The following is a 13,496-nucleotide window of genomic DNA, read 5'->3' on the forward strand; positions in this document are numbered from 1 at the left end:
CGTCTTTTTTTTCTTTCTTTTTTTTTTTTTTTGAGATGGAGTCTCACCCTTTTGCCAGGCTGGAGTGCAGTGGTGCGATCTCGGCTCACTGCAACCTCTGCCTCCTGGGTTCAAGCAATTCTCCTGCCTCAGCTTCTCGGGTAGCTGGGACTACAGGCGTGTGCTGCCATGCCCAGCTAATTTTTGTATTTTTAGTAGAGATGGGGTTTCACTATGTTGGCCAGGATGGTCTTGATCTCTTGACCTTGTGATCCACCCGCCTTGGCCTCCCAAAGTGCTGGGATTACAGAAGTGAGCCACTGTGCCCAGCCTCCCCTCCTTGCTAGTGGTGGCCTGTTCTAAAAGGGCCTGGGATTTGTTTTAATTAGGTATGTTAAGACACACAGACATAGAAATGACTGTCATGAAGGAAAACGTTTTTAGAGTCAGAGGTGCCTAGAGGCAGGGGTATGGCACACCATGCAGGGCCACGTGGGGAAGCACCAGGTAGGTCTAGAGGCAGAAGGAGTGAGAGTGTGGTGGGGAACATGGACAAGAGCCTTTATTGTACCTTCACGGGAAGGAATAGGTGAGGCAGTGTAAACAGATTTAAGATGGGCTAGTTTGAATGGCTTCAGCGGACTAGTTTGAATGGCTTCAGTGGACTCTGGGGCATAGGGGCTGTGCCTAGTTGTCTGGTACCTGGACCTGGGGTGATAAGGGCCAGAGAATAGTGGTCCTGAGTGTGACAGCTCATAGAGGAGGGTGGGAGGGGGTGTAGTCTACCATCTCTAGGAATTGTCTAGTTCTGGGAAGGGCAGCCCCTTGAGGGTCACCAAGGTCCCAAATGTCAAAGCATCAAAATACAGAAAATAAAAGACGTGGTCAATACACAGAAATTTATAATCCTACCAGCAGAATATTGGAGCTCCCTTTTCCCTGCATTATCACCTAACACCTGATATTATCAAACATAGTATTCGTAATCCATCTGAAGGGTGAAAACAGTGTCTCTTGTCCTAATTGGCATTCCCCAATTAATTAATGATATTTGATATTGAGCACCTTTCACGTATCTATGGGCCAATGGGCAATAGTCCCTTTCTGGTTCACCTCTCCAGTTTCTTCCCACCCCTCCATGGTCTTCTCCCTTGGTCTGCAGACACAAGCTACACTTTTCTGTATGGCTTTCTAATATGGTCTGAGTGCTTCTCAGAAGTTTTATCTCTTGGCATTTTCCAACTTGCATTCTAAATTCTAACCTTGGTCTCTGTCCCCAACCCTTCCCTCCTGACCTTTGCACAAGCTATTCCTTCGGCCTAGAAAACTCACTGTATATCCTTTCCCCTTCATTTCTGACACACGCACACACCCACAGACACCCTCATATGACATATGAGGTCACCTCCAGGACCCCTTTCCTACCACCTTCTCTTATGTACTTTCCAATTACGGCAATTACCCCATGACTGTATAATTGCAGGTTTGTCTTTCAACTCTCCCCATAGATTATACACTTGTTAAAAGTAAGGATTGTGTTTTTGTTTTTGTATTCTCCATACCTGGCACAATGACTGAAATATGCTCGGTACACAGTAAATGCACTTCGAATGGAAGGAAGAATGGATGGGAGTGTGACTGAATGAGCTTATTTATCCTGTTCCACACTCCAGCCCCTGAAGCTTGTCTCCTTGCTGAGTGTGTAGTCTCTCCAAGGCAGAGACAATGGGTGAATCAGATACTTTGAAAATTCTAGATTTACACCCAAACACAGCATTTGGTACCATGCCAGGTTCATGTTCTGGTATGTTCTGGGCTCATTAAAGGGTTTGTGGTTGATTGTGTGTATTCCTGGGTGTGCAGGATTGAGGAAAGCCAGAAGAGAAGAACAACTGGCTCCAGTTTGGTTTTCAATGTCAGTAAGAGATTGGTGCGAATGATTTATTTTCCTTTGAATATTGATTAAGAAAAATAAGTCACCATCTCTATCTTCATACATAAGGTGTCATAGACTGCCCGTTTCCCATGTCCCCTCCAATCTATTCTCTTCTTTCTGGTCTCCAGGCTGTCCAATAAAGACTACATTTCCCAACTTCCCTTGCAGCTAGGTATGGCCATGTGACTAGGTTCTCAGTAATGATATGTGAGAGGACTAATTTGTGTAACTTCTTCCTCATTTGCCTGAAAGAAAATTGTTACCTTATACTTTTCTTTTCTTTCTCTCCATACCACCCCACAACGGCTTTCCTTTGGGCCAGACCCCAGAAATGCCAATGATCCAGCTTCAGTGATGCAAATGAAGACCTCAGGGAACAACAGAGTAATGAGAGAAGGAACCTAGGTCCCTGAATGACTCTGGAGCAGATATGCCCCAGACATTTTACCATGCCCCGTACCTCCAATGGTAAGAAATTTACATATGTGAGAAATAAACTTCCATTTAATTTACTATATATTTGGAACACTTTGTTACAACTTAGCCCATACTGTAACCTACATTTTTCTTCTACCTCTTCCCAAATTTATTATTCTGCTTAGTGCTTAACACCATCTAGCATAGAAAATGTTTTCCTTCTTTTCTTCTCATCTGTCTTCCTTAACTAGAATAGTTCCTGGAAGGCAGGGTTTTTTCAATTAGCAATAATCACCTCAGATAAACTTCATTGGCTATGACACTGCTACTGCACAAAGCTGAAGGCAGGGGTTTTTGTCTTTGTTCACTGTTGAACTCCCAGCATCTAGAAGAGTGTCCAGTTCATAGTAAGTGCTCAACTCTATATATAGAGTGAACTATTACTGGCCACCAAAAGTGAAATCATAATATATACCATGAGGAAAGAAGAGTGAAAACAGTGGGGAACTTCATGCATGGAGGGTAGACAGAAGGCATGTAATCAGACGGGGGGCACAGTCTCTAAGAAAAAAAGCCCCTGGTGCTCTCCTGTCTTTGGGAGGAGGACTCTGAGGTTTTGCTTTAGTTCCTGTCCCCACTGGTATTGGTTCTGGAGTCGAGAGAGGAAGAGAGATAAAGTCAGGTTTCCGTACCTGCTCCCACTTAATAGGAAGTAAACCATATTCTCTTCTACATTCCATCTACCCTCATTTCCTTCCTCTTCTTCAGAAAAATGTATAACAAAATAAATTCAAGATGACTCCTTTTGTAAACTCCCTTAGGTAGAAGGTATTCATAGAAATAGCTGTGGAATGGCAGAAAAACTATTAGGAAGAAGTTGAACTTTTTTTTTTTTTTTTTTTTTTTTGAGACGGAGTCTTTGCTCTGTCACCCAGGCTGGAGTGCAGTGGCCTGATCTCTGCTCACTACATGCTCCGCCTCCTGGGTTCATGCCATTCTCCTGCCTCAGCCTCCCGAGTAGCTGGGACTACAGGCGCCCGCTACCATGCCCGGCTAATTTGTTTGTGTTTTTAGTAGAGACGGGGTTTCACCGTGTTAGCCAGGATGGTCTCGATCTCCTGACCTTGTGATCCGCCCTTGGCCTCCCAAAGTGCTGGGATTACAGGTGTAAGCCACTGCGCCCGGCCTGAACTGTCTTAACTTCAAATCTGAGGCTTTCATTGGCTGGATGGTCTCCTAAAAAATGGATTGACCTCCTTTGTCTTCACCATCCTCACCCATGATGAGTATGTTTCTGTTTTATATTTTACACTTTAAAAAATATACTGTATTTTTGTTGTGGGATGTTACAGGCTTAATTGTGTCCTCCCCAAAATTTATAGGTTGAATCCCTAACCTCCGACACTTCAGAGCATGAATATATTTGGAGACAGGGTCTTTAAAAGGGCAATGAAGTTAGAATGGGGTCGTTAGGGTGTTCCCTAATCGAATATGACTGGTGTCTTTATAAAAAGAGGTGAAGAGAACACAGACACAACAGAGGAAAGACCATGTGATCACACAGGGAGAAGATGGTAATCTGCAAGCAATGTACAGGGACCTCAGAAGGAACAAACCCTGCTGGCACCTTGATCTTGGACCTCCAGCCTCCAGGACTGTCAGAAAATAAATGTCTGTTGTTTATGCCACCCAGTCTGTGGTATTTTGTTTTGGCAGCCCTACAAAAATAATACATGGGATAATGTAGAAAATGATTAGTAATAACATATGTAATAATAATAACAATATGTTATGCTGTAGTTGCCCTCCAAATGCTTGTCTTCTTCAGTTGAATTAATAGAAGCAAGTTGTTTAAAATACAGAAAGCAACACTACTGGCCTGTACTGGTCAGAATCCACAGAATGAAAGTAGGGCCTCTTTCTGGAAACAAACTTTGATTGTTGGGGGTGGATGATCATTGAGAAACTGGGTTAGAGAAAGGCCACAGGCTGGTGAAAAGTCTGGGAATTGCTGCACTGAAGGAAATGGCTATGCGTGACCCAGAGAAGAGAAGACTCAAGGGAATACGAAGCCATCTCCAAAGCCATGAGATGCTCTCCTAAGAAAGAGGAATTCTATTTAGCTGCGTGGGCCCACAGGGGAGAGCCAGAATCAGTGGGTAAAGGTTTCAGGGAAGTAGATTTCAGTTCAATATAAGAAAGACTTTTCTAAGAGACCTGCTGGCAAATATAAACAGGCTACCTTGATAAGTATTCAATGAGGCTGAATGACCACTTATTAGAAATGTCAGAGAGGAGACTCAAGCATAGATCCCATGTTTGGATCAGATAAACTTGAACGTTCCTTTCAGTCCCAACATTCTCTGTAAAAATAGATTGTACTCCAGCCAAAGAACAGATTTCAACAGCACTTGGATATACCTCTTACAACTGTTAAGAACATGTGCATGGTCAACAAATATTTCTGACCGTCATTGATTTGGTGGATATTTAAAAAGATTTAGAAAATTTACTAAGAAAGAAAAATGGAATAAATATTCAAACTGTAGAGGACAGTCACAGGACCTTGGGAAGGTGGAAGGTCCCCTACTAATATTTTGGGGTCCCAAAGTACAAGCTGTAGCAAAGCTGGACTTGTGCTAGTCAAAATCTTGTTTATTTTGTGTAAAGCTGCCATCTCAAGTTCACACACACGCAAAAACAAAAAAACAAAATAACGGAGCTTAACTTATCTACTAAAAGCTAATCTATCCTGAAAGAATGTGTTAAAATCACTCCCAGTAAGAGTTGACACAGTAAAAACTGTAATTTCCCAACTACCATCAGTATGTGAGATTTTGGGAAAGTCGACAGAAGCAAGGGATGATTTGGTAGCTGTATCAGGCACATAGTTTTCATATCCATAAATTGCTACAGAGTCATGGAGTGTCACTGGTTCTAAAGTGCGGCGGGTGGACGCCACCTCATTACCTGACACCTCTTAATCAATGCGGCTGGAATGTGGGCTTCCCTATCTTGAAACCGACCGCGGGCCGTCAGAGCCCTCAGGGAGTGAGAGCTGCAACCACTGCGGGCTGAGCTCCGACAAAAGAATCGGCGCAGAGAGAGGGGATCGACCAGGCCAACTCTCTCCACTTGGGGCTGGGAGGGCAATTACCACCGACCTCTTGGCTTCCGATCTAAGACGCCGGAAGCCTCCCCTCCTCCAGATACCCAACCTGCGTGTCACCGATCACCCGCCACCCCCGCCTCCCCGCCTAGGGGAGCGCCTCCCAGGCCGAGGCTCCGAGGGGCCTGCGCATCCCCAAGACCGGACAGGGGTCCTAACTCACAACGCCTGCGGCTGGCAGAGGGAAAATACCAAGGGTGCGGGGGAGGGGGAGAGTGTCTCTCAGCTGCCTCAGGTTGTCCTTCGGTCTCCCCGGGGACGCGCAGAGCCTCGGCGGAGGTGGGAGCGGGGAGGGGTTAAAGCGGGAAATTGAGACTTGAGCAACTGGCAGTGCTCAAGTTAACCGAGTCCGTGGCGAGCGTTCTGGGGATGGGAGCGGCCGGCTGCGCACTAGTCCCGGGTCTGGAGCCACCGCCGCGGCGCCAGTTCTAGGGCGGAGCGCTCTCCCGCGCCGCGCCGCGGCTGGGGGCACCAGAGGCAGCGCGGAGGCCGGGGCGGGCACCTGACCTGGCGCGCAGCCTGGGCAGGGACCGCAGTCCAGCGCCGGGGAAGGGGTGACCCAACTGCGTGCTTGTGCGAGAGCCGCAGCCGGCGCCTCGCGCCCCGACAGGTGCAGGCGCGCGGGCTTCCCATTGGTCGCGGCGGCTGGCCCCTTACCCGTCCCCGCCCTCGCCGGTCGCCGGCCCCGCCGCGGCGCCGGCTGGGTTGGCAGAGGCGCGCGCTCGCGCGCCCGCGCACCCTTCGCCCCGTCCCCGCCCCCCACCTCACCCCGTCCCCGCCCCCTCCCTCTCTCCGCGCCGCCGCCGCCGCGCGCTCGCGAGTTCAGGTAGCGGGCGCGCGGGCCCCTCCGCGGGGGCGCGCGGCCGGGCTCCCGTCCTCCCCCCGCACCCGCCCGCTCGGGGGCGCCTGGGGAGGGAGCGCGCGGGCGGGGGAGCTGGAGCCGGGCGCCGCCGCCGAAGCTTCCGTCTCGTTCGCTCGCGCAGCGGCGGCAGCAGAGGTCGCGCACAGATGCGGGTTAGACTGGCGGGGGGAGGAGGCGGAGGAGGGAAGGAAGCTGCATGCATGAGACCCACAGGTAAGACCGAAAGCCCCGGAAGGGGCTTCCGTCCCGGGGAGGCGCTCGCAGGCCGGGGAGGGGGAGTTGGTGCCTAGTGCTGCTCCCCAAAGGAGAAATTCTTTTTTTTTTTTGACAGCGCATTGAAATCTCAGTGGGGACTGGGGCAGTAGGATCCATCCCAATCCCGAGGAAAACCAGAGAAGTAGCTGGGGGAGACGGTGCCACATTGTGAGATTCCCAGAGTGCAATGTATAGGCCCAAGGAAAAGTGTCCTCTCGGCCCCGAGACGCTGGGAGGCTTTAGACTTTCCTGTGGTGGGCACAGCTGCTGAATCCCGGGGACCGGCGCGGAGCCAATGTGCGCTAACCCCTGCCCTCCCTCCTGTGCTCCATCCCCCAGCACGCGCAGCATCCCACGGCGGCTGTTACTCAGTGCACCCGGCTCGGGGGAAGGCGGGGGACCTCGCCGTGGGAAAGGGGGCGGGGGCCGCGCGGGGGAGGAACCAGGATGGAGCCTGGGAAGCCGAGGCGCCGGGTCCCAGAGCGGAGGAGGGAGAGCGTGGCCCCCGAGCCCGGACAGACTGGCTTATTGTGGTGTTCCGCTTCTGGTTGCAGACCCTTGCAAGCTGGATGCCCTCTGTGGATGAAAGATGTATCATGGAATGAACCCGAGCATTGGAGATGGATTTCTAGAGCAGCAGCAGCAGCAGCAACCTCAGTCCCCCCAGAGACTCTTGGCCGTGATCCTGTGGTTTCAGCTGGCGCTGTGCTTCGGCCCTGCACAGCTAACGGGCGGTGAGTGACCCAGCTGTGTTGGGAGGGCCTAGGGATGGCCCAGAGGGGAGAGAGAGCCTAGCTGCCAGGACAGCCTTGCACCCCTCCCCCATACACCCAGACTTCAGGAGGATCTGACAACGCGAGGGTGCCTGCGTCCCAGCCTATGGCCGTCCTTCTCCGAAACCGCTGGAGTTCCCTGAAAATTCCCCTGTGGAGCCCGCACAGATTCACACACCCACATTCTGTCTGGAGCTTCCCACCAGCCTCCGGGCCTGGCTTCTGCCTAGGAAAGACAATAAAGCCTGGCCCATTATTACCACTTTGGCCAAGAAAGGGGGGGCAGGGGAGTGATGTATTTGTGGACCTCTGACCCTTGTCAATGCCTTCAGCAGATAGAAGTCAGATTTCAGCCTCTGGATTTAAGCAAGAGTTGTAAGAACCACCTTTGAGAATGTGAAGGGTCTGGAAACGTGGTCAGACTGGCTGAGGGGCAGGTTTATTTGAAAGTTAACTTTCCCTTTCCCTGCGTGTGCAGCGTGTCTGTGTATGTTGGGGGCGGGGAGGAGGTGCAGAGGTGTTCTTTCAGGTGTGCCTCTGACAGTTTGCTTTGCTCATCGAGGTCTGATTTCGGGGAATAAAGTGAATCGCTCTTCTATGAAGTAGAAGTTAGCTGAAATAAAATTGATAGCCTCAGCCTCCGTGGGCGGCTAATCTATAACGTATTTGGTTCTGGGGGAGGGGTATCTTTTGATTGTGGTAGAGGAAGACAGATGGAGTTCCTGTCTGAATTTCAGAGCCTAGTCTCCCTGCCTCCACTGCTCATTGCTGTCCGTCATTACTGTCCATTGCAAATGTTCTCTAGAGCTTGTTGATATGGACGTTAGAAGGAGCTGAGATACTGTTAATATATAAATAAATTATAATTGGTTGAAAAGCAAGTATTGATTGCTATAAATAAACCATTTTAGCGTTTTAAAATATTGCTGTTTCAGAGAATTCGAAGGTGAAAATGGAAAAAAAAAGAGTGAAAAATTAGTAAAAGTGGAGGAGAGGTGTAACACGTTGGGCTTTAACACAGAGTAATCAATGAACCAGGCATTCCAACTTAGACTTCTGAAAGATGCCCAGAGTATAAAGGTGTTTATTGCAATATGCATATGTATCAAAATTAGTGAAAAAACACTTGCTTTGGGTGGACATTGGTTTTTATTTTTATTTTTGTATATTTGTTTTAAGAAGGAATAACTTTTTGGGTGCTTGTAGTTTTTGTAGAGATTTATCTGAGGTAGGCTTCCTCTTCATGGAGGAAAAGGTCAAGTGTGAGGCCAGGCCAGCACGTGTGTGGCCTGCCAGGGCTCTGGTCACAGCCTCTGATCTGCCGTGGACACCAGCTCTGCTTCACAGATGAGTGGGAATAGAGGGGCAGAACAGTATTTGGTGAATCTGGATCATTTCCTCCCCTCCTCTCTGCTTTTGCCTCCCAGTTCTAGCTTTCATTCTCTCAAACCAGGTCCACGTGATTTTCCATCTTCTTGGTCCATTTATCTTCTGTAGATGACAGACTAGTGAATCAAGGTTCATTTACATTTGTCTTGACTATTGTTATTGGATGGGTGAGGTCTGAGCACAGCCGAGATTTGTTTTGTGCTCTTGGTTCTGCTTGGTCGTGTTTACAGAGCATCCTCCTCAACATTTCAGAGCTCAGTGTATGTCATGGCCACCTTGGTCTTATGACAGTTACCTCTAAGGTTCCTATAGCATGTCTTTTTTCCCTGCCTTCCTGGGGGGGTGGGGTGATCATGCCAGGCAAAAATATCCAGAGCCTTGGAGAAGAGGATAGGAGTAAGGGTTTCCTGTCACCTGTCAGTCTCAGAGCTCTTTCTTTTTAGGCACTCATACGCTGCAGGAAGCTAGCCATCAGCTTCGTTTCACTTTGAACTCCTTCAGGCTGAGAGTGTGATTTCTGAAAGAATATTTATCACTTCACAGTTCTTCTATGAATAAACCTTTTGGGCAGGCAAGGGTGGTGGGGGATGTCCTATGGAGTTCACTATACAGAGATTTTTTTTCTTGGGAAAGAAATGCACATGGAGGCTCCAGTAAGGCAATAAAAGCAAATACACCTTAGGTCTAGACCTGTGCTTCTAAAACTTTAATGTGCATACAGATCACCTGGGATCTTGTTAAAAGGCAGATTCTGATTCATTTGGTCTGGAGTGGGGCCTGAGATTCTGCATTTCTAATAAGCTCCCAGGTGAAGCAGTTACCGCTGATCCAAGGACCACACTTTGATTAGCAATGCTTGAGACCAAAGCATTCCTTAAAATAAGTTGCTTCTACTCCAGACTTTCTGCCATCATTCTCGATTACTAAATGCAAATTGCCTGTGAGGAGCAGAAGTCTCACCCACTATCTAATCTTCAGGTGATACACAGAGCTGAAAATCAGCCCTCAGAGAGTGCTTTTTTCCATACACAAAATGGTGTATATTTAATAGACACTGTTCTGAAATGTGGATTTTCATTTTTGATTGCTTTCAATGGAAAAGGAACACCACAATGGCAAGATATAATCGTCTCAGCTAGGAGAAAAAAAAAAAACCATGTGCCCAGTGCAAGTATTGAAGAAAAAGCCTGAGCTAGAAAGGCAGACATTGAGAAAATGATTAGACAAAGAAAAGTAGGAATAAGAACTCCGTCAAAAATGAAATGCTTTGTCTTAGAATGCCAGAGCTCCAATTCAGTTCTTTGAACCCTAGGGAAACTTTTATAAGCCTGACTTGTCCTGAGGTGATGTTTGGGTGGCTCTCTGCAGGTTGTCTTTTGTCATTAAGGAAGAGGGCCCTCATTTGGGGCCACTGAGACCAAATGCTGTGCAAGAACTCATATTAGGTTGGTGGGGACATATAGGACCCTGCCGTGCATGGAATCTGCATGGAGCATGGCTTCAGCCGTTTCTGTCCTTTCTGCCCCAGTACACTTGACCAGAGATCTGCTGGGCTTTGAAGGATGCCCAGAGTACCCCTCACTCCCAGGCTTCAAGGAAGAGAGCCAAGAGTTTGTTCAACAAGTGACTCCTTTAAGGTGAATTCTTTAGCACGTTTCTATATTATAAATAACTCAATACTTTAGCTATATTTCTATATTATAAATAACTTTCTATATTATAAATAACTTAAATAACTTTAGCACATTTCTATATAATAAATAACTCAATCGGGCTCTGCCACTTGATAGCTTTGGGGTCTCAGGACTTGGGAGCCTTAGCTTCCTCATCTATAAAATGAGGATGATGGTGCCTAATTTATGGGGTTGGTGTAAAGGATGGGAAACATGTAGGCACTTAGTAAATATAAGTAATAGTAGGGAGGAGGGGGCTGAGACAATGCCATAATTTTGGAGACCTTTGCTTTATTCATTCAATAAACATTGAGTGCCTGTCCCCTGTCCTGAGCCAAGCACTATTGCATAAATGTTATTTTTACCTAGAACTCTCTCTTACTCATTTTTTCCCTAAGTGAGCAAATTTTCTCCAATTTCTCTCTATCCCCAACTTTTAAATGCCATAACCTCTCTCATATTTCCTTAGTCAGTAAGTTCTTCCCTTACCTGGGTTTCCATTGCACTAGCTGCAACCCTCTATAATAATATTGTCTCGTATACTAGACCACAAGCCCACTGAGGGCAAGAACCTCGACTTTATTCATTTTTGTGTCTCAGTCACCCAGCACAACATCTGACACATAGATGTTCAGCTAATTTTGATTGAGAGCAAGAAAAAAGACTCCCAAATTACTGCCATACCATTTAGAAAATAATTACCATGAGTGAGTTACTTTTTACAAAAGTGCAAAAGTTTCATGATAGCTGGGGCCACACCCAATTAATGGTAGTCTGTGAGGTTGGAAGGAAAATCAGGAAACGCTCTAGAGAAGAGGTGGCACTTAGGATAGGATGGTGGGGAGGGAGGATGCATCTCAGGTGGAGGGATAGCTCGTGCAAAGGTGTGGAGGTGGTTATGTGATTGGACTCTTCAGGGAGCAGAAAATAGTCTTTTAATCTAGAATATACTATACCTGCAAGGAATCAGTAGGGTAGAAGGAAAAATAGGTTAGAACCTTATTGTAAAAGTCCTAGAAGCTCCAAGGAGGGTTCTGAAAGTCACAGCAGGCAGTGGGGAACCCACTGAAGGGTGGAGAGCAGGAGCAAAATATCATCTGAGCTTGGATTGTCTTCCTTTCTCTGTTTCTAGGTCTCTGACTCATGCAAACCCCCGGTCTAGCTGCCCTTTCTGCATACCCAAGTCATGGTCCTAGTACAGCTAAATTGAGCTTCTGGAACCCTCATTTGGTTCATGTCACTTTAGTGCTGTGCTGTGTGCCAGCAGGTAGAAACAGATGCTTTCTGACTGACTTACTGATTTGTAGATGTTAAGTCCCTTGGTTTTATTGAGAAACACTTTCTTACATGGTAGACTGAAAGCTTTTCATTCAATGCTACATCTAAAATTCACAATTTCAAACTGCACTTAATCTGTACACAAAGTCCCAGCTCCTCTAACTCTAACGTATGTTTCTTCAACAAAAGGCTACCTTAATATAAGCAGCATGGAAACTCTTTTGATTTATCCAGTGGGTGAAATCTAAAAGCTTTTGGAGGCAGAAGGATTTTGTATAACAAGTAGCAAATCTCTTGTCTCAGAGGCCTGAAGAGGCAAATCAGAGAATCAGTGGTTCTTTAATTTTTGAATGTAATGAAGAATGTAAGTGAAGACCTGTCTCCAGTAAATACTGATTAGATATTTGAAGAAAAGCACCTGAATTATTCTGTTCCTGGTTTCAGAGACATATTTCCAAAGCTTGCAAAAAACCAAGGAGGCTTACCTTTAGATGGGAAGCTGTGGTATAAACAAGAGCTCTGCATTCTTTATAGGATGGATAGAACTCAAGTTCAGCCTCTGTCCTTAAATTGCCACCTAGCTTTGGTCAAGTGGTGTGACTTCCCCTTGACTCAGTTCCTTTCATACCACTAATATTCGATTCTGTGATTACAGGAATTTGATGGATTCTAAAATCTGGGTAAAGCCGGCTCTCTTTTTCCCACCTGTCCATCCATCTTTTTCCAGTGTCTGTTGTATATCCTGGGGATACACAGTTAAGGGGATACAGTTCTTGCTCCTGAGAAAACATACAAGTAACGGTTGGTGTTTTCTCAAAAGTTTAAATGCAAAAAGCATGCATAAAATTATTTTTTCACACATATTTTAAATTTGATTTAAAATTTCATGTTAGTGTTTTCTGTTGATTCTGATGAGAAAAGTGATTTTGCAGACTGCTCCTCTTTATCCTTGCCCTGCTTTGAAAGCTTATTTGCTGTTTGACAATTGAAATAACCACACATGGTAACAGTATGTCTAAATAGATCATTGGGATTATTGCCTCTGAGTTGAGGGAAAGAAAGGGGCAAAAGGATAGGCTTTCAAATTTGTATACAAATATGGTCCTGCTTCACCAAAACCAATCACAGTATCTAGGACTGATGGATAGATGTATATTCTTACATATTTTATTGATTTATTGGTCCATTCTCATAAGAATGAGCTGTTCAACTATTGTTAACCATGGGAGATTGGGAAAAGGGACAAAATTTTAAATTGGTCAACATTTGGGTGATTGATAAAAGTTTCCAAATTGTTAATAGTACTTCAATAATAATTGAAGAGTGCTTATTACATACCAACTCAGTTTTCCACACTTCGTGTATAGTAACTCCTCACAGCTGTAACTTAATTCCTCACAGCTGTATAAAGTAGATTTCGTTATTTGTCCTTATTATATAGAAGAAGAAAAGAAGGCATGGAAAGATTAAGCAACTTGTCCAAGATCACCTAGCTTACAAGTGGGGCATGGTGACCCAGATTATTCTTTTAATGATAATCTTTCTTTTAGCATGCCAGGGCTTGGAAATCCCAATCCCTAAATACATTTTTTCTTCATATTGTATTTGACTCAAACATTTTTCTTTAAGCTGAGTTATCAAATATTTTGGAACACCCCCTGCCCTGAGAGAAGGGAAATCTTTTGTGTTGTGAGCAAAAAGCAGAAAGCATGTAAACAAATCATTAACAACAACAACAAGAAAAATCCCACAACTCAAAACAAAG

The 13,496-nt window shown here is 46.1% G+C and overlaps 1 protein-coding gene and 1 pseudogene across 6 annotated transcripts in view; one reads left to right on the forward strand and one right to left on the reverse strand.

Moving 5' to 3' along the window:
- Positions 1-2,602: 2,602 nt before the first annotated feature.
- On the reverse strand, positions 2,603-2,672 carry LOC140710324 (U4 spliceosomal RNA; annotated as a pseudogene).
- A 3,665-nt stretch (positions 2,673-6,337) lies between these two features.
- Positions 6,338-13,496, forward strand: part of SUSD4 (sushi domain containing 4) — a 143,025-nt gene continuing 135,866 nt past the window's right edge. For 2 of the 6 annotated variants that reach the window (XM_037985527.2, XM_007988357.3), the window contains exons 1-2: positions 6,340-6,576; positions 7,173-7,352. In XM_037985527.2, the coding sequence (XP_037841455.1) occupies positions 6,560-6,576; positions 7,173-7,352 (197 nt within the window). In that variant the 5' untranslated portion in view covers positions 6,340-6,559. Of the gene's footprint in view, positions 6,577-6,667; positions 6,787-7,172; positions 7,353-13,496 lie in introns of those variants that run through there. The other 4 variants (XM_073011496.1, XM_007988356.3, XM_073011497.1 and 1 more) reach the window with 4 other exon arrangements.

Source organism: Chlorocebus sabaeus, chromosome 25 (genome assembly GCF_047675955.1).
Source record: "Chlorocebus sabaeus isolate Y175 chromosome 25, mChlSab1.0.hap1, whole genome shotgun sequence".
Classification (NCBI taxonomy): domain Eukaryota; kingdom Metazoa; phylum Chordata; class Mammalia; order Primates; family Cercopithecidae; genus Chlorocebus; species Chlorocebus sabaeus.